Source organism: Palaemon carinicauda, chromosome 28, assembly GCF_036898095.1.
Source record: "Palaemon carinicauda isolate YSFRI2023 chromosome 28, ASM3689809v2, whole genome shotgun sequence".
Taxonomy (NCBI): domain Eukaryota; kingdom Metazoa; phylum Arthropoda; class Malacostraca; order Decapoda; family Palaemonidae; genus Palaemon; species Palaemon carinicauda.
Genome location: NC_090752.1, coordinates 57,321,359 through 57,342,721, shown reverse-complemented (window position 1 = coordinate 57,342,721; position 21,363 = coordinate 57,321,359). Strand labels below are relative to the sequence as shown.

The 21,363-nt window shown below is 42.3% G+C and overlaps 1 protein-coding gene across 1 annotated transcript in view; it reads right to left on the bottom strand.

The window, feature by feature from the left end:
• Positions 1-10,086: 10,086 nt before the first annotated feature.
• LOC137622056 (peptidyl-prolyl cis-trans isomerase H) overlaps positions 10,087-21,363 on the bottom strand; it is a 72,997-nt gene continuing 61,720 nt past the window's right edge. The window contains exons 3-4 of the mRNA XM_068352533.1: positions 10,607-10,699; positions 10,087-10,321 (exon numbers count right to left, since the gene is read on the bottom strand). Coding sequence (XP_068208634.1) covers positions 10,124-10,321; positions 10,607-10,699 — 291 coding nt within the window. The 3' untranslated portion in view covers positions 10,087-10,123. The remainder of the gene's footprint in view (positions 10,322-10,606; positions 10,700-21,363) is intronic.

Below are 21,363 nucleotides of genomic sequence, written 5' to 3'. Positions count from 1 at the left end.
TCTCTCATACTTTTAGATTGGTAATATAATTTATTGTTGCTTGGCTGGCATTCTTTAGATATTTCACAATTTACCATTTCTTAATTATGACAGTATACCTAGTATCAAGCATTTCTTAATTCAACAGGCTTTCACACATGAGTAGCACAATTCAACTTTTCGTAAAATTTACATATACGTCGATGAGATGATTATCCAGCGGGTATAATTTACCTCGTGAGGTAACGCAAGAGATCTGTGGGGGAATACAGGATAATGTAATTAGCTCTGCTATTGTGACTTTCATAGAATGGTGCTCAAAGGTAAAATATTAAGTGTGACATTTTTGACAGCATCACATTTTTTAGATCACATAATAGAATTTAAGATTGTATAGGCATGAGTTTAGTAAACCCAGTGAATTAGCGTGACCCATGCTTCTTTTCTTTCAAATACATCATGCTTGCACAATACTTTCCTAAGTACAGTCAGTTTTACTTTTTGATATTAGGTGTTACTCATATATTAGAATCATCCAAATTCACTTGGAAATGCTATATAAAACATTCGTTGAAAATGTTTGGGATGCATCTCCAAAGGGGCAGGTTGCTGGTTTTTATGTAATGATGCTATGTTCTCTTCAGGTGAAAACATTTTTTTTATTAAAAATCTTTACAGTACTGTAGCTACTTTTGGATAGATGTAAATGATGAGCTTTCTTTAAAGATGTATAGAATTCTTCATAAATTCTGTGTACATAGTACTCTACGCGGTGTGATTTAGCAGTGATAGAGCAGCTTTTTTGGTCATAGCTGCAAGAACAACAATTGGAACTTGTATGTGTGTGTATACACACATATATACTGTACAGTACTATACATGGTATTTACAGTAAATATGTGTATGTGTATAAAAACATACAGACATACATACTATATTTTATATACATATAGTAATTTATGTTTCTGGGAAGTTTTCTGTGATTAGGTAAGTCAACACCTTTTTTTTTCCCTGGAGGGAACACAGCGCCCCTTCTGCCGCTCGCCAGTTTTACGTATAGTCAGTCGTAGTTATCTAGCTAACAGTACAGTTCAACTTGGACATTGTTACTGTGTATGTACGCTCATGTTGTATGGCATGAATAAGTAAATAAATTATGTTGACATAAATTGCATTTCTCTACCCACGTAAAAGTTGAGAGCCCATTTGTTCATAATCAGGTTTAAATTTGTGAAATTCTCTTCTTTTTAACAATCATTTCATATTGATTAAAACAGAAAAGTAGTTTTTACAGATATAGAAATTAGAATTTTGATAATAAAGTTTCTTATTTCTATATTCACCTCATGTTCATATTGCTTCATCTCCAGATGCCCTCATTTAATACCAGATTACATGACAGTCGCTCGTAAAATGTTTAAATTTTCCCCTTTTCTTTTGCATCAAACAATAAAGGGATTTTGACGAAGGAAAAATCTATTTCTGGGAAGAGGCCTGTGACGCCCGGTGAAAAGTCCTTCTTTGTACATTTTCTAATGTAAATCTTCCAAATATACTAGAGAAAGATAAAAGCATGGAATGCAGAGGTTACAACCCTCGCGAGAACACCTTGTAGGTGTCGTGTATTTAACAAAGGCGTGCGAAAACCACAATTCACAGGCTGTCTTCCATTTAGATAATCCCTTCATCAATGGGGAGGGCCGTGACAGGCCCTAGAGAACACAGTTGAACTACCCCATTGACACCTACCACGCGTACTTTCTAGGACATCCTTCTGCAAGAACATATGGCTTGGCAAGGAAAAAAGGGGGTGGGTCCGTACCAAATAACCGGGAAGGGTTTCACCGGGCGTCACAGGCATCTTCCCAGAAATAGATTTTTCCTTCGTCAAAATCCCTTTTCTGGGGCGGCCTGTGACGGCCGGTGAAAATGTACCAGAGAATGCCTTCCAAGCCCAATACAATAATAACATAATAAGGAGAAAACAAACACCATGTAAGCCAATAATATAATACTGTAAGTAAACATAAAATCCCAAACTAGCCAAAGACATAGGGGACGTAAGGCTAAAATATGAAGACAAGGAATCACCTGAGTGTCCAGTCGCAAAAGGTATCAATTTTACATGTCTAAGCATATCTAAACATTAAAGGAATGGTAATTACAATAACAGTTAAATCATAGCAATTAAACATGGTAAATAACTTAGGGCTAACGAACCACCCAGGAGAGTGGCGACGTGGTGTGAGAGGTGGTTAGGAGGGAGGAGAGAAGAGATGGAATAAAGAAATAATCAGAGTTTAATGGGCAGAGATAAGACTCCCCGCTGCAACCGTAGGGTATTTAAGGGCCTGTAAGTTCTTTAGATAGTGGCGTTTGAAAACCATAGGAGATTTCCAACCCGTATATTTTTTAAGGTCATCAAAGTCCATGTTCTGGAAGTAATTGATGGAGGTAGCTATTGACCGTATATCATGAGCATGGGGAAATGATTCCGGGTTAGCATGTTTAATGAAGTAGAGGATTTGTTGTCTGATACCTTGAATGGTCATAGTACCCCCTTGTTCCCTGATAAATAAGGGGCCAGACGAGCGGGTGGCAGATCTAGCTAAAAAGGTTCTGAGAGTAGTGACTGGACACAGCGAAGGATCCTGGGGAAGAGAGATAATCTTCCAAGGGGACCACCTATTTTGCGGGTCCTAATTTTTAGCTAGGAAAGCTCTGTCTGGAGAAAGCAGTACTTCGCCTGTAGGGAAGAAATCTATGTTTTCCGGGTTACGTGAGAGAGCTGCTAGTTCTGAGATTCTAGCACCTGAGGCCATAGCTGTTAGAAATAGAGTCTTCCTAAGCAGAGTGATATAAGAGCAGGTCTCATTGTCTGTGTCTGACGCAAGTTTGAGGACATTGTTCAGAGACCAAGAGACTTTTTGTGGCCGATCCAAAGGCCGAAGCCTAGCACATGTTTTTGAAATAGATGAGAAATAGGAATCCGCCAGGTTAATGTTAAACCCAACAAGGAAGATCTTCTTCAAAGCTGACTTGATGGTAGTTATAGTGCTAGCTGCCAAGCCCTTGTCAAATAAGAACCTAAAAAACGAGATGGCTAAATTCGGAGTCATACGAGTATGGTCTGAATTCTTTAGGAAATCTGCTAATTTCTTAACAGCCGAATCATATTGACGAATTGTCGAGTCCCTTTTGTCCGCTTCGATGAAGAGAACGTTTTCCGGGTCAATGTTTGCGTCTTTATGAGCTGCAAACTTCATGAAGTCCACAAAGTTAGGGTTTTGGCTATCCTTGAGGAATCTGACACAGTCTGTGTTTGGATTACTTGGGTTAGTTTGGGGAATGGAATCCGGAAGGGTCGGAGTTTCAACTCGAGGAGGAGAGGAAACCAACTGCTCTTTGGCCAGTGAGGTGCTACTAAGGCCACTGCCCCCCGGAAGGAGCGTAGTTTGTGCAATACTTTCATTAGAAGATTCACTGGCGGAAATAGGTAAATCTTCCTCCAATGGTTCCAATCCAGGGTTAATGCGTCTATGGCATAAGCCTGAGGGTCCATGTTTGGTGTCACATAACACGGAAGTTTGTGATTCATCTGAGTTGTGAATAGATCTACCTGAAGGGCCGGAACCAGCCTGAGTATCCACCGGAATGAAATTATGTCCAGAGACCATTCTGATTCCAGTGGTTTCGTCCTGGATAGTGAGTCCGCTATCACATTCTGGACTCCCGCTAGGTGGGTTGCTGACAGGAACCAGTTCTTTTCTGTTGCCAAGGCGAAGATAGTGACCAGGATCTGATTCAGGTTGGGCGACTTGGATCCTCCTCTGTTGATGCAGTGTACTACGGCTGTGCTGTCTGACACTACTCTGATGTGGGTCGACCTCGGAGGAGAGAGTCTCTTCAGGGTTAAGAACACTGCCATGGCTTCGAGAACATTGATATGGAAGTGTTTCATGGCGGGTGACCAAGAGCCCTGAAACATCTGACGTTCGTAGTAACCCCCCCATCCACTCAGAGATGCGTCTGTATGAATTGTCACTTGTGGGGGTGGGAATTGAAGAGGAACCGATTTGGAGAGGTTCTTCGGTTCGGACCATGGCTGTAGTCTCATTTTCAAGACAGAGGGGATCTTCGAGACCTTGTCTCTTAAAGGTACTATGGCTCTCTTTCTCCAAACTCGATTGATGTCTTTGAGTTTGGCTTTCAATAGTCGATCTGTTACTGAAGCGAATTGAAGAAGGCCGAGGATTCTTTCTAAGGCTCTTCTGGACACCTGTTTGTGTTTGAGAAAATTCTTGATCTTGGAAGCTATTTCTCTTACCTTTTTGGGAGGTAGAGCCAGCTTGTGCCGTGCAAGGTCCCACTGTATGCCTAACCATTCGAAGTGGTCTGATGGTAGTAGGCGGGATTTTTGGAGATTGACCCGAAATCCCAGGTTGGCGAGAAAACGAAGTACTTTCTTCGTAGCTCTGTTGCATTCGAGGGTTGACCGAGCCCAAATGAGCCAATCGTCCAGATAAGCAACGATCTGAATCCCTTGGTTCCTGAGTTGTTCTAACACTGTCTCTCCCAGTTTCGTGAATATCCTGGGTGCAATGTTGAGGCCGAAGGGCATGACTTTGAACGCAAAGGCTTTCCTGCCTAGACGGAAACCTAGGTAAGGAGAGAAGTTTCGAGCTATTGGTACGTGATAATAGGCCTCGGTAAGATTGATAGAGGTGGTGACGGCCCCAAGGGGAAGCAGGGTCCATACCTGAGAGATGGTCAACATCCGGAACCTGTCGCAGAGGATGTAAGAATTTAGCTTTGACAAGTCCAGAACCACTCTCAATGCCGACGAGCCTTTCTTCGGAACTGTGAACAGGCGGCCTTGGAACTTCAGCAAACGAACCCATTTGATTGCTTTTTTCTTTAGTAACTCGGTGGTGTACTCTCTCAGAATGGTAGTGGGTTTCTGGAAGAAGGCCACTGGTGGAGGAGGAGAACCTTGTGACCATTTCCACCCCAAGCCTTTGGAGACTATGCTGTGAGCCCACGGACTGAAGGTCCAATGGTCTCGAAAGTGGTAAAGTCTCCCCCCTACCGGGACTATATCATTGCGAGGGAGTGAATCTAGGTCCCTTCCCTCCTCAAGAACCCCTTATCCTAGGTCCGCCTCGTTGACGGAACTGTCCTCTAGCCCTGTAGCTACCTCTCTGGTGTCCACGAAAGGGACCTGAGGGTTCATAGCTAGGGTTGTATGCGGGTGAGGGCATCCTAAAGGGGTTGGGTTGGGTACCTGGGGGAGCAGTGAGGTAGACCACCTGTTGAGGGTGCTTCGGTTGTAGAGTCGACGAAGCAGCGGGAGACTGTGAAGACGAGTGGATAACCGACGATTGATGGTAGTGACCTCGGCTCGTCTTGTAAGGGGCAAACCTCTGTTTCTTCCTGAAGAAGGTTTGCTTTTGAACCTCAACCCTCCTTTTGGCAGTGAGGCCCCACCTCGCTTGCAAATTTTGGTTTGCTCTCGCAGTGTCTTGTAGAACCTTGTTCACCTCCTCCTGAGGAAAAAGGTTCTTACCCCAGCAGGGGGAAGCTATCAGTCTGTTCGGTTCATGCCTGATCGAGGCCTCAGATAGAACGTGTTTCCTGCAACTAACCCGAGCCGAACAGAACTCGTGTAAGTCGATTTGGAAGGACAGAGACAGGTTCTTTGTGAATACCCGGAACAAGGTCTCGGTCGGATAAAGCGAGGCTAGAGACTCCACGGAGGTAATGGAGTGGAGAGACCTAGCTAACCTATTCCGTGCCTCAAACTCAGTCTTGAGAAGATTTTCTGGGAATTTGGGAAGCTTCTCGGAAAACAGATTAGAGGCGCAGTCTAGGTCTAACTTCCCAACTGTGAAAGTAGAGGGGGCATCATCCCAGATAGTAACGGTACTCGGGATTAGCATGGAGGTGGGGTCCGTCTCTTTAAGAGCCGGCATGGCAGAACCTTCTTTGATAGCTTGAAAAGTAAGACCTGCCACTTTATCTGAAATAGGCAAGGTAATAACTGGAGAAGCTGTGAATATGGTGTAGGCTCCTTTGTGTGGGGTGAGCTTGGAATTAGTGCACCCCCAGTCCGACAACGTCCTGGCCCAGAGAGCTTGGGCCTGCTCTTTAGGAAATGTTACCGTTTCCTTCGGTACCTTGTCTAACCTAACCAAGGCATGTTCTTTCAATCGGATGAAGCCGTTGAATGGGAATTCTGGTCCCGGAGGGTAAAATTCTAGGTCCTCTAGAGGGTGGGTGCCTATGCCCTCCAGAGTTATGGCACCATCTATATATGGAGCATGTAAGGCAAACCTCCAAGGGTTGTTTCTATCGAAGGGGGGTAACTTCGATGCGTCTGGGGCTGAAGGAGGAGGCATCTGAGTTCCGGAACGGATCAGACTCGCCACCATATCTTTGAGCTCCGTCATAGCTCCTTGGTCTGTCCTAGACTGTTGTTGTAGATGCTGTTGTATCTGCTCTTTCACAATATCCCTGACCATGGTGGCGGATAAAGCGGGCTCCTGAGCCCGATCCGCTAACGAAGCCCTGGACTTAGCGGACTTCGACTTTTTAGGAGTCACGGTTTTAGGTACAGTAATATGAACATCAGGATCCTTTGAGGGTCCCGGGACCGGTGACACTGATAATGGCAAAGCTGAAGGCTTAAAGGTACGTAGTGGCTTCACCTTGGGTCGTACAGGAACGGAGGGACCTCGAGGAGAAGCCGTAGGTTTATCAAAGCCGTGAAAGGAAGCAGTAGAGGAAGGAGTGTGGGGTGAAAGGGGGTCCACCAACTCATCACCACCTACCTGCTCATCCATGGGTTCGTCGTCCAGATCTAGAAAGGGCTCGTCCTCCGTCACTAAAACCTCTTCCTCCGTTAGAATGGTTGCTCTAACTGCCTCAATTAACGGGGCCGCTGTCTCCGGTGGAACTGCTGCAGTAGTAGAGCCTGGGAATAGGCGAGAAGCCATGTCTCCATCAAGGAGATAGGGTGCGCCAGACGGCGCATTCCTCCCAAAACCTGACACCCAAGGACGGAGAGTAGCTCTTGCCTCCCGGAGAGATTCATCATCAGCCTGAAAGAGGAGAGGGGATTAATGATGAAGCAAAAACCGATGTAAATATATAAAGACCAATTAATTCCTCGCAAAGGATATTAACAGGAACAAACTAGAACCAACTTACCTCCTCGCTTAGGAGTAGGGATGACAGCTCATAGCAGAGCATGCATGACTCCGGGAACCAAATCATGTAGGGGGCTTGTCCCGGTTCCCGAGAGAAGGATATGGCGCAATGGGCATGGGACCGGCATAGATCATGGCCCATGGGATCAGTAAAAGCAGCGGAGTAGCCCTTGGCAGAGCAGCGGACTTTCTGTAAAAGAAAGAAGACATAAGTCTGGATGTTCCTTGAGATTCTGGTCAGTGACATATGAATCCACAGAAAACAATTAAATCTTAATTATGTGTGAGTACGGTAGTAGCTAACACCTTAATATATTAAGAAATTATATTAATAACCAGTAACCACGTAACATGAAACTATAGACTTCATCGGTATCACATTGTTAACTCCGGTTCTGATCGTCTGATTGATCTCTGTTTGTACCGGAGATCCGGTGACAAAGGCCCGTCATCGTGATATCGTGACCGTCAGCGGTACGATAACATTAACCTCAATTCTGAATGGCTGTGCTATCTCCAGTGAAGCCGGAGATTCGATGAAAAAAGGGGCCGTAATAGTGTAATTGTGATCAAACATGACAAAGGTTCGTGTGCAAAAGGCCTCAGCCGGAGTCTGAGTGCCGGATTTCACCGTTGCACTCCAAATATCTGACTAGTTCTCACCCAATGAGTATCCATTATAGCGAAGTATAACTCAAGGCGGAGCTAAGGGTGTCGGCATAAAACGACCCCAATTAATGACTCATACACTAACGTAACCTATTAATAGTGCTAGCTATATTAACAGTAACCACATCAATAAAACGTGTATATCATTAAACGTAATATCATCAACTCGGAGAATAAGAGGAGGCAGGAATAACTCGTGATCGTAAAAAAACGGAAAACGGGAAATCCACCTCTCTTACTCGAGCTAATAAAGAAAACGAGAGAAGGGGTAACTCGTATCTGTAGAACAGAAAACGAGCACTCTATGCTCTCGCTCTCAAGGTTACATAATAAAAAAACCACATCACACAATAATATGATAAGAAAATAATAAAATTGATTGCTTTTTTCTTAGTAATTGTAATAACCAAGAACGAAGAATAACGACAACGTAACAAATAAACAAAGATATAGTCTAAATCGAGCCCCTTCCTGAGGCGAGTACAAAACTATAACAAAGACTAAATCGTTATTCTTCGTAGGTCCAAATTGGACTTGCTAGCAAATAAATACCATAGTAAAAACTAATAATAAATAATGATAATAAAATTGGTCATAAAACGTAAGTGATATAACCTAGATGACAGAGTACCAGATGGGCAATAATAACTTGAAAATTTACCGAAGCGAACACAACCCAAAATGGCTGCCGATACCGAGGCAGGCCAATCGCTTCCAAAACTAAAATCCACAATACTGGAAACAGAACAAATGCCCGGTACTGCAATAAACTGTCAAAACAAACTATGGTACTTAACATTGGTAAAGGTGAAGTAGCAACGTCAGTCATGTTGAATTAACGACAAACACTTCGAAAAACACTGAGCAAAAAATTATCAACTTTGTGGGCAAGTCCAAAACAGAAGGATGTCCTAGAAAGTACGCGTGGTAGGTGTCGGTGGGGTAGTTCAACTGTGTTCTCTAGGGCCTGTCACGGCCCTCCCCATTGATGAAGGGATTATCTAAATGGAAGACAGCCTGTGAATAGTGGTTTTCGCACGCCTTTGTTAAATACACGACACCTACAAGATGTTCGCGCGAGGGTTGTAACCTCTGCATTCCATTCTTTTATCTTTCTCTAGTATATTTGGAAGATTTATATTAGAAAAGGTACAAAGAAGGACTTTTCACGGCCGTCACAGGCCGCCCCAGAAAATGCCCTTAACAAAGGAACAGAGCCCTTTATCGCATATGGTAAGAAGCTCAGATTGTCGTCTCGGGAAATATAGCTTTCAGTTTCAAAGTTGACATTATTCCTTTACTTGATACTAAACTAGTGGGGAGGAGGGTTGGCATGTATATGAACATTAGACAAGTATAAATATAAAGAGTTGGGCATCCTCACTGTATCTCAAAGATGACAAATGCCATACCCAATTTTGGCCAGTGCTACAGACAAGTCAAGTGTTGTGATGTTCTACACCTTACTCTGAAGTTTTTCAAAATTTCTTTTTCTACCAGTTAATACCTTTGATGAAATCCTCACTACATCTCTTCACGTACTGGTTACCTGTATAATTTCTATAGACTGCCATAATCTTTACCTGTATAATAATTTCTATAAACTGCCATAATCTTCAACTTGCATTCCTTACCAATATGACTAAAGCATACCTCTGATAGTAAGAGCAAGTTAATTAATGAAATCTGTTACTTATGTCATAGGGGCTCCATGATAACATAATTTTACCAACATTATCATGAATGACTTTTTCAACAAACTTCTCTCCTATACATCACTGATTGACTGTAGATAAAAATTTCCATCAACTACAGTAATACATTAATCATATTGTCCTCACTTTAAATATCACAAATCATAAATTTTTACTTCAATTTCCCAATCTATTGCTACTCAACCTTCCACCAAGCTATGTAATGTATTCTAGTCACTGCAAAAGAATTTAAGTCTGGTCATTCTTTATAAACCTTTCCACAAACTCAATAAAGTTACTTCATACTTACGAATATCATTAAGCTAACTGCAATCAATTTCATGGCAGGTTACAGTAGCTTTCAGTGTGCTAGATTAGCCGTGGAATGCATGCATGAAATGTTGCCCCTCATGGAAGGATTGAGAATAAGGTCAGGGAACATGACTCTCACTGGAAAGAAACATAATGACATTACTAATATTTCTTGAACTGTATTTTTAGTAATGGTAAAAGGATGCAGATGAAAAATTCCTCCATACAATCATAAAAATATTTATTTGCATAAAAAAAAAATTACATTTGCCCACACTGAGATATTAGAACAGGTATTTTTGGCTTATTATTGGGTCCAGTCGGTACATTTTCAATTTTCCTCATTACTAGAAGACCGTCTATTACGCGACCAAATACCACGTGTTTTCCGTCTAAAAAGTCACATTTTGCACAGGTGATGAAAAACTGGCAGCCGTTAGTGTCCTTTCCGCTGTTAGCCTGAAAAGAGAAGGTTACTGCAATCTGAGAATTCAAAAAATACACTGGAAAACAACTTGAGTCTAGTTTGAAGATCCTGTTCAAATGTCAACTGAGATTCATAGAAAGGAAAATTCCAACAAAAAATATGACAAACCAATTTTGTTATAAATAAAAAAAACTTGTTACATTCTTACAAGTTCAATCGTCTATATAATAAAGTACAGTACATTGTTAAAGGTTGTTACAGCAAGACAATACCGTATTCAAACTAAAATCTTACTTAACAGCAAATGATTTTCTTACCAAAGAAAGCAACCCAGGTCCATCATGCTTCAGGGTGAAGTTCTCATCGGGAAAACTTGGTCCATATATACTTTGAGTTCCAGTGCCGTCACCCTGAAATACATAATACACAATTATTCTTAATCTTCTTAGAAATAAATCGTATTCTTACTGAAGTCTATAGGCTTTTCTAATTGTGTTTTAAAAAGTATATTAAACACAAGTCATAAACATGATCCCTATTAAATTCACACCCAAGATCCCCTTTCAAATCATCTACGCTGAACGTATCTATATATGGAATGGCAAAATTACTAAACTAGCCTATGCTAAAAGACGTAGCCTATGGGAGGAGGGTCAAAGGAAGTGGAAGCCTTGGAAAAGTCTCAGGAAAGTACCCCAAACTAACACCTTTTCCCCACTTCTTCAGATAAGCTTCTGTATCTTTCACAATAGCTTCAAATAAACGTCTCTGAACTGTTTTTGACAAGACGTCTAAATAGGTATGCTATGGTGATTAACTGTTCCCTAGTTTGTAATTTGGCTTTTTGCAAAGGCTTTCGAGCATGTGATGCCCTTCTTACAATTTCCAAAGCTGTACAGAAATCCCTTGATTGTGCTCAGGAAGTTTGTATGATTGGCCTTAATTTTAGTTCTGTCTTTGACCTTGTTAATCATGAGGCCCTTGTTTTCAAACTCTAAAGGATGATATGGAGAGAAGATATTTAGGGGAAGAGGATATCTTTGATAGTAGGGATTGGAAAGGGTGCATCAGGCGACTGACCCCTTGGTTCAAGGATAATGGTGGTAGAAGAAGATGAAGTTTTATTTCAGCTGGAACCAAAATGTGGATTGATCTTCCTAATCAGGCAGTTGAATCGATGGAACTAAAGAAGACATGAGTCTCTCTTAATAGTTTATATGCTGTATATGACATACAGTATCTATTCTAACATTGTTACTGATCTTAGGATATTCTATAATCTTTAATCATTACTTTTCATATAGTTTATTTCTTTTTCTCACTGGGCTATTTTTCTTATGGAGCACTTTGGCTCACAGCATCCTCGTTTTCCACCTAGGGTTCTAGCTTAGCTAGTAGTAATAGTAATAATAATAATAATAATAATAATAATAATAATAATAAAAACTTAGGTTTTGTAGTTAGCAATGGAAATACAGTAGAGTACAGGCAACCAAGGCTGGGCCAGGTGGAGAAACCTCGTGAATTTCATGAAAGAACCGAAATACTTTCATGAGGTAAGTAATGATTTACATATGTGACAAGAGCGTGTTTTTTTTTATTTTTTTTTACCTAACACTCAAACCTTAGTGTGGACACATGGACATAAAATAACAAAAGTATATCTAAATTGCTATGATACATGATTAATGACTTCCATAAATTAATTTTGTATTGGCATAGGAACAGGATAAGAATGTAAAAAGAAATTATAAATAAAAATTTACAAGAAAATGTATCAGCAATTTCAAACATGTTCACTAAATAATAAATCCAATTATAATTGACAATTCTTATTACCTAGTTACAAAAAACCTAAATATTGTACACTATTTGATAGATTTTACAAATGCAAAAATTATTCAACAGGGCAGTTATAAACAAATAGTTTGTCAACATTGAAGAAAGTGATGAAAAAAGGTAAAAGGAAAAACCTGTAAAACTTTAGGAAGTAAAAAACTATCTGGTGAACAACTGAATAGGAGGTATACTACCAGTAAGTGCTGGTTTAATTGTTCAAGTGTTCTCAAACAACTGAAAGTCATGTTTTGTGACAGTCTTTATCCCACCCCAACTACTAGTACACCAGGTGACACAGTCAAGAGAAGATATTCTTTTAAAAACAACACTGAGTCAGATTTGTCACTCAGGTAAGAACCACTTGAAGATTTGTTAGTGAAGCCAACATTGAAATTGTGCTTTGTATAGGAATAACCAATATTTTGTCAGCATTTGCATTGCAATTTAGGGACAAAGTTTCTAACCAAGGCAATTTTAAATCTCCTTTTGTAGAATGAGAATTGGAATTGTGGATTAAACAAACAAGATAGCTTTGTGTAATAACATGACTAGAAATACATTGTACAAAGTAACATTTCACTAATTTGCATGAAATGCAAGGTAAAGGGGTACTAATACAACTTAAGGTCTTGTCCTATTTTACCCACAGTTAGCCTATTCCACACATTAGTTTAGCCCTGCAACTTGCTTAACCAACTCTATGAAAGCACACATGAAGTTTTAAGAAACTAAAGGGATCCACAGATACAAGAACAATTTAGAATTATTATAAATACAACCTAATAAGCACATATTTAACTCCTAAACAGCCCTAAATGCTTTACTATAAGCAAGCAAAACTTCCCTAGTCAGGCTATTCGGTAAATGTGTAGGAGAGCTCCGCGGAAGATCTTGAAGAATTTAAACACCTACAATTCACTATTATATCATATAGAACGCTTATATAATAGTCAATATATGAGCAGCTTCTATTTAACGAAGATATTCGTGTGTATAGTTATGTTTCACTTGGATTTTTTCTAAGTGTTTGTTTTTGTTTACTGTGTGATGTCTTGGCTAAAATGAGCTGTTTCACCGCCTTACTGCGTATGGCAGACTAGTTCTCAATCCTATTCTAACCAATAACAGGTGTTTTCTTGACGTCACACTGTTTGAAAACCAATCATGGCGGTTTTTACAAATCTAGCCAATGCTGACACTTATTACTTCACTTATCCCTGCTATTTTTCCACCAGTTACCACAGTTTACGTGAAGTTCCGCGGAGGAATATTTTTGCACGTCTCGGATCTCCCTTCAAACTGAAAAGCTCATTTTGCCGTGAAGTATGGAGCAATTAGCAGGACCTTCATCCCGTTCCGACTGTGTCACTTGTGACAATTGCTTTATTTCTTATGGGGATTTTTGTGTACATTAGTCAGGGAAAGTTGATTTGCTAATTGCATTTGCTCAACGTCATGGTTTGATTTTGGCAGAGAAAAAGTGCCCTAATTGTGAAAATGTGTGCCGTATAGATTACAACAAATTAGCATTCCGGTGTGATCGTAGTGTGGTTACTCGTGGGAAAAGGAAGAGACAGTAAGGTATGTGATAGTTTGCAGTTTACGTTAACGTTGTGTAACCTCATTAATAGTCGAAATATCGACGATCAAACTCACGCTACTCTTGTCTTCCCTGAATTTTCTAAGTCTGTTGTTATTGTTGACTGTGTCTTATTTTTGCTCAAATGAGCCCTGTAACCACTACAATCCGCAGACAAACTAGTGCACTATGACGCCCCCCCCCCCCCCGGTAGGCCTAGGTAGGGGTACAGGGCCCCATAGGCTAGGTTAGGTGGGTGTCTTAGGTTGGTGGTGCCCTGAAAATTACTGTGGCCTTAAGGGGGGGTCGCAGGGGGGCGGAGCCCCCCCCGGTAGGCCTAGGTAGGGGTACAGGGCCCCATAGGCTAGGTTAGGTGGGTGTCTTAGGTTCGGTGGTGCCCTGAAAATTAGTGTGGCCTTAAGGGGGGTCGCAGGGGGGGCGGAGCTCCCCCCCTCCCGGTAGGCCTAGTTAGGGGTACATGGCCCCCAGGGTAGGGTAGGTAGTTGTATTAGGTTCGGTAGTGCCCCGAAAAATCACTTTTCTCCTCCTCCCCCCACCCAAAAACCCCGCTTCCCACTGGGGTCCCCCATAATTGTAGTAGTAGGTTTATGCTTACATTTTCTGTGTAAGAGTTAGGTGGTTGTAGGAGGATTATCTCACAGTTTCAAGGTAACTGTAGCTCTAATTTACTGTTTTCTTTCGTTTTCTACTTTTAGAAACTTTTAAATCGAGCGCGGAGGTCTCCTACACAATTACCGGCTATTCCATATCCTCCAGTACAGTTTGGAAATTGCCAAAGTATAATTTGGAAATGGTAATATTACAGTTTAAAGCAAAAACAATATTTAATTTAATGGTTAATATGTGATAGTTTAATTTCTACTGAAACTACACTAGTGTTTGCTATAAGAAATGGACCAGCGTTGGCTATGTTGGCTTATGGGGGCCTGGGCAGAATAATTAGTGTATTGATGGATAAATATATGAAACTATTTCATTGTTTGCCTACTGTTTACTTTTGGGAGACTGATTGTGGGGTTCGGCACATGCACTTTAAATTAGCTTTTGGAAGTTTTTCTGTATTTTTGTATGGCGTAATCATTAGCTGGCTTTTTGAATCGATTAAAAGCATTCAAAATATGTGCGCATAAGTTCAGTTTCAGCATGATTACTGTCAGAAACTCTATCAATTTTGAAATATAGCGTAATTTTATTTATTTTGGTTACTGATTATGTTTAAAAAGACCAACAAGATAGGCGTGTGCAGCTCATCCATGTACCTCTTGCCAGAAGAGAGAAGTAACGAGGTATTTACGGTATATATGATAACATGGCTGAGGATTATGAAGTGTGAAGTAGATGATGAACTGAGAAGTATTGAATTAAAGGCTCAAGATACAGACGACTGGCGAAATCTAACCGAGGCCCTTTGTGTCAGTAGGTGTAGGAGGAGATGATGACCATGATGATTGAATCAAAAGCTCAAGATAGAGATGACTGGCGAAATCTAACCGAGGCCCTTTGCGTCAATAGGCGTAGGAGGAGATGATGATTTACGGTAATTGTGAGAAAAGCGAGCCATTTCAGGGAAATGACATAAATTAATGGGAATAACTGCATATAATAATTTCACATTACTGTACTTACATAAACCATATAATTTTCCAACTGATTACCTTGTACTAATTATGAATTTCTGATCATTACTATTGCTTCAAATCACTTGTTTTTGGTGTTTACCTAAAAACTCCAGTTTCTCACTGGGATTCCCCATAATCTTTTTATATGGGGAAGGGGTTTATGCAAACTCCTAAACGGGTGATTTGCCCTGGTATTCGTAGTCAGAAATGAATAAAACACAAGATAATGAGTAGGGAAAATATATGGTTCATGTATTTGCCTAGAAATTAATGTATAACATTTATCCATTATATTTCTTATTAAAATGATATTTTAATTATAAAATAAATTTTTGAATATACTTACCCGGTGAATATATAGCTGCAACTCTGTTGCTCGACAGACAAAAAACTGTACAAAAAAACTCGCCAGCGATCGCTATACAGGTTGCGGGTGTGCCCATCAGCGCCAACTGTTGGCCAGATACCAAACTCCATGTAAACAAAGACTCAATTTTCTCCTCATCCCACTGCGTCTCTATTGGGGAGGAAGGGAGGGTCGTTTAATTTATATTCACCGGGTAAGTATATTCAAAAATTTATTTTATAATTAAAATATCATTTTTAAATATTTAACTTAGCCGGTGAATATATAGCTGATTCACACCCAGGGTGGTGGGTAGAGACCAGTTAAATATGTTTACATCTTATGAGCTAAGAGTTTTTATTTCATTTTAGAAGTTATCAAAATAACAAAAACAAAATAAATAGGTACCTAGTAAGGAAGTCGACTTAGACGATTACTCTGCCTTATAAGTACGTCTTCCTTACGGAGCCTCGCGATCCTCTTAGGATGCTGACAGACCCCTAGGAGCTGAAGTATCAAGGGCTGCAACCCATACAACAGGACCTCATCAAACCCCTAATCTGGGCGCTCTCAAGAAAACTCTTTGACCACCCGCCAAATCAACCAGGATGCGAAAGGCTTCTTAGCCTTCCAGACAACCCATAAAAAACAACATTTCAAGAGACAGATTAAAAGGATATGGAATTAGGGAATTGTAGTGGTTGAGCCCTCACCCACTACTGCACTCGCTGCTACGAATGGTCCCATCGTGTAGCAGTTCTCGTAAAGAGACTGGACATCTTTCAAGTAAAATGACGCGAACACTGACTTGCTTCTCCCATAGGTTGCGTCCATTATACTTTGCAGAGATATATTTTGCTTAAAGGCCACGGAAGTTGTTACAGCTCTAACTTCGTGCGTCTTCACCTTAAGCAAAGTTCGGTCTTCCTCACTCAGATGTGAATGAGCTTCTCGTATTAACAATCTGATAAAGTCTGACCAAGCATTCTTTGACATAGGCAAGGATGGTTTCTTAACTGAACACCATAAAGCTTTAGATTGGCCTCGTAAAGGTTTAGTACGCTTTAAATAGAACTTAAGAGCTCTAACAGGGCATAAGACTCTTTCTAGTTCATTACCTACGATCTCCGATAAGCTGGGAATATCGAAAGATTTAGGCCAAGGCCGAGAAGGCAGCTCATTTTTGGCTAGAAAACCAAGTTGCAGCGAACAAGTGGCTTTTTCCGACGAAAATCCGATGTTCTTGCTGAAGGCATGAATCTCACTGACTCTTTTAGCCGAGGCTAAGCATACCAGGAAAAGAGTCTTAAGAGTGAGATCTTTCAGGGAGGCTGATTGTAACGGCTCCAACCTGTCTGACATGAGGAATCTTAGTACGTCTAAATTCTATCCAGGGGTAGCCAAACGACGCTCCTTGGTGGTCTCAAAAGACTTAAGGAGGTCTTGCAGATCTTTATGTTGGAAAGATCTAAGCCTCTATGCCGGAAGACCGATGCCAACATGCTTCTGTAGCCCTTGATAGTGGGAGCTGAAAGGGATCGTCCTTTTCTCAGGTATAAGAGAAAATCAGCTATTTGAGCTACAGAGGTACTGGTCGAGGATACAGAAACTGACTTGCACCAGTCTCGGAAGACTTCCCACTTCGATTGGTAGACTCTAATGGAAGACGCTCTCCTTGCTCTAGCAATCGCACTGGCTGCCTCCTTCGAAAAGCCTCTAGCTCTCGAGAGTCTTTCGATAGTCTGAAGGCAGTCAGACGAAGAGCGTGGAGGCTTTGGAGTACCTTCTTTACGTGTGTCTGACGTAGAAGGTCTACCCTTAGAGGAAGACTTCTGGGAACGTCTACTAACCATCGAAGTATCTCGGTGAACCATTCTCTCGCGGGCCAGAGGGGAGCAACTAACGTCAACCTTGTCCCTTCGTGAGAGGCGAACTTCTGCAGTACCTTGTTGACAATCTTGAACGGTGGGAATGCGTAGAGATCCAGATGTGACCAATCTAGGAGGAAAGCATCTATATGTATTGCTGCTGGGTCCGGGACTGGAGAGCAATAGATTGGAAGCCTCTTGGTCAGCGAGGTTGCAAAGAGATCTATGGATGGTTTACCCCAAGTGGCCCAAAGTCTCTTGCACACATCCTTGTGGAGGGTCCATTCGGTTGGAATTACTTGCCCTTTCCGACTGAGACAATCTGCTATGACGTTCAAGTCGCCTTGGATGAACCTCGTTACTAGGGAGATGTCTTGACCTTTTGACCAGATGAGCAGGTCCCTTGCGATCTCGTACAACGTGAGTGAGTGGGTACCTCCTTGTTTGGAGATGTACGCCAAGGCCGTGGTGTTGTCCGAGTTTACTTCCACCACTTTGCCTCGAAGGAGATACTCGAAGCTTTTCAAGGCCAGATGAACTGCCAACAGCTCCTTGCAGTTGATATGCATGCTCCTCTGACTCGAGTTCCACAGACCTGAGCATTCCCGACCTTCCAGTGTCGCGCCCCAGCCCACGTCCAATGCGTCCAAGAAGAGAACGTGGTGGGGAGTCTGAACAGCCAGGGGAAGACCCTCTCTTAGGTTGATATTGTCCTTCCACCAAGTAGGACAAGACTTTATCTTTCCGGAAATCGGGATCGAGACCGCTTCTAGCGTCTTGTCCTTTTTCCAGTGAAAAGCCAGATGGTATTGAAGAGGACGGAGGTGTAGTCTTCCTAGTGATACAAACTGTTCCAGGGATGACAGCGTCCCCACCAGACTCATCCACAGCCTGACTGAGCAGCGTTCCTTCTTCAGCATCTTCTGGATGGATAGCAGGGCTTGATCTATTCTGGGGCTGATCGTCTTGTTGTTCAGCAACGTCCTCATCAGATAGTTCCTCATCCGAAAACTGATGAGGAAACGGCAACGGAGTGGGCAACGTCTGGCTCGCTGAGTCCGGTCGCACTGGTGCATGCGTGACTGAGCCGGACGCAACGTCATGGAATTGCTGCACAGTCTGTGAACTGTCAACAACCATGGGTGCGCGAGGAAGCACAGCGTCCACCCGAGACTGTCTAGACCGTCTGGGTTGTGCAGTCAACACCATACCGGGTTGCTGAGGTTGACGCACCGCGTCAAAACAAGTCACCTCTGATGGTTGTTGAACGTCCTGAACGTCAACAACCACCTCCGAGCGTCGCTTAACGTCAACGTGCGGCTGGCAACCCACACTGGGTCGCATCGGTGGAGGAACCACCTCAACTGGTAGACGCGAGAAGGTTACCTCAGCGTCAACAGGACGCACAACCGACCGGTTGGAAGGTTGTTGGCCAGAAGGTTCGGCAGCAACCTTCTCCGCATTAAAGTCCTCTATCAAGGACGCAAGCTTGGACTGCATGTCTTGCAGCAAAGCCCATTTAGGGTCTACGGGAGCAGGTGCGGCAACAGACGGGGTTAGCGACTGAGGCGGTACCGCTTTCCATCCCTGAAAGCCTTGTTTATGCATGACATAATTGTACAGCAAAACTTCAAAGGCTCGAAAACAGCTGTGAAGTTGACCTGTAAAAAACTTGGAGCGTCTCCTGGCCAGGCGCCAGGGAGAGTCTACGAGATTTGAGAAGTCTATCTGGGCAGAGGCAGGAACTCCCAAGCCGAGAACTTCTCTCGTGTCATATCAGACTCTCGCTCTATAAGCCAGTTTAAAAGAAGAGAAAGCAAAGGCTGTATCCCCCAAACTCCTCCTGGTGATAAACCAGTCGCCTATCAGACGTAAAGCTCTCTAGGAGAGCGAGAGAGCACTAGCTTATAAACAACGGCTTCGAAGTAGCTAGGCCTAGTGTAAGCTCTGACGTTTAGGCGAACGAGGAGCAGCAGTTACAAAAAGATCCGGACAAAGATCCTTAAAAATCAGCATGATTTAATTAAAGTCCATAGAGGGCTAAGCAGCTTAAGGCTCCTCTCCGTCTGACAGAGTCCTCAAGGGAATATCAGTAGGAGGGGGAACAGCAACTTCCTCATCTAAAGGAACCTTGTCCGATAAAAGCTGAGTCTCAAGCAAGGGAGAGACCTACCGTGGTGGCAATGCTTTACAAGCAGAGTCCACACACACTGGTGCATTAGTAGCGGACCAGGACGCCACGTCATGTAACTGCTTGACAGTCTGTGAACTGTCAACAACTGAACTGTCAACAACAACAGGTGCGTGAGGACGCACAGCGTCCACTCGAGACTGCTTTGACTGCCTAGACTGAGCAGTCAAAACAACTCTAGAATGCGGAGGTTGACGCACAGCGTCAAAACAAGTCAACTCCGATTGTTAGCGAACGTCCTGAACGTCAACAAGAGCATCAGCAAGTGGCCTAACGTCCAAATGTGGCTGAAAATCCACACGAGACCGCATCGAGTGTGGTTCTAAACAACCTGACTGACGTGACTTAGCTACGCCAACGTCAAGAGGATGCACAAAGGAACGTTAGGTTGGCTGAAAGCCAGGATATCGATGAGATAAACGGCTAGACTCAACGGACTAATCGGCAGAATAGTCTTCCATAAGGGAGGCAAGCATATTCTGCATGTCTTGCCGTACAACCCATTAAGGATCAACGGAAATGGTTGCGGTAAGAGACGAGGGTAACGTCTGTGACCGCAACACTTTGCCAACAAAAAAGACTCTCAGAGTCTGTGTTACGCTTTTGTTAGGCGGCGAGCAGTTTTCCGATGACTGCATAGGGTCAGAGCTGTCCTAATGGCTGCAACCAGGACGCTGGACCTGTCCTGAAAGGACTGACTTTCGCTTAAGGGTCTTGAAACCTTGTTACAGGTTTCTTATGCGAAAAGCCTTCGGATGACGAGGAGAAAAACGTCTCTCTCGCCTTATGGTAGGGGAGATCTTGGTAAGATACACCCGATACCATAGAGGGAAACGTCTGTTCGCTGATCAAGGCCTCTCGAACCCATAAGTCGTATGACATTACTTCTCCCCTGGGCTTGGGAGCTTGCAAGAGGTCCCGGACTAGGTGAACGACAGGCACGAACAGACGAACCCTCGGACGCAACACTGTAACACTTTGCGCAATATCACTTTATCACTACGATTTTCTGTTTTGCACTTATTTCACTGAAATCGAGACTTTTACTGATTTCTACCTGAAGCACGCAATTCTACCCTCATCAAAAGGTAGTAAATGCGAAATCAGGCGTATAATGCAAGCACATTAATACCAGCAAAAAAACAGTAAACATCTTTTAAGATAAAAAAATTCAGTGGTTGGGGAAGAGAATAAACACTAGTTCATTCAAATCTACGTTTTCAATCTCTTACCGTACATTGCCTGGGGACGAGAATAAAACTAAAAACGTTTTATCCTTTCTCCCCGTACAGAGACTAGGGACGAGAGTAACTCAAAAACAACGTTACCCGCTTGAACGGAACGTTTTCTCTCCTCTCTCTCCCTCCGTCTCTATCTCTCTTTCTCTTTCTCTCTTGATTTCTCACCTAAGAGAAGAGCCCAATTACGTTTCGTCAAAAAAACATGTTATTTGACCAAAGGAAAAAACTGAAAGGTTTTTCAATTAAAAAGTTCCTTTAAAATAGAATTTAAAACATTTAAGCCTTGAAAGAAGAATGAACAAAACGTCAGAATCGATTTACTCTTTCTGCAAAGTGAAACCGTGATACACTCTCTCTCTATCGTAACGAT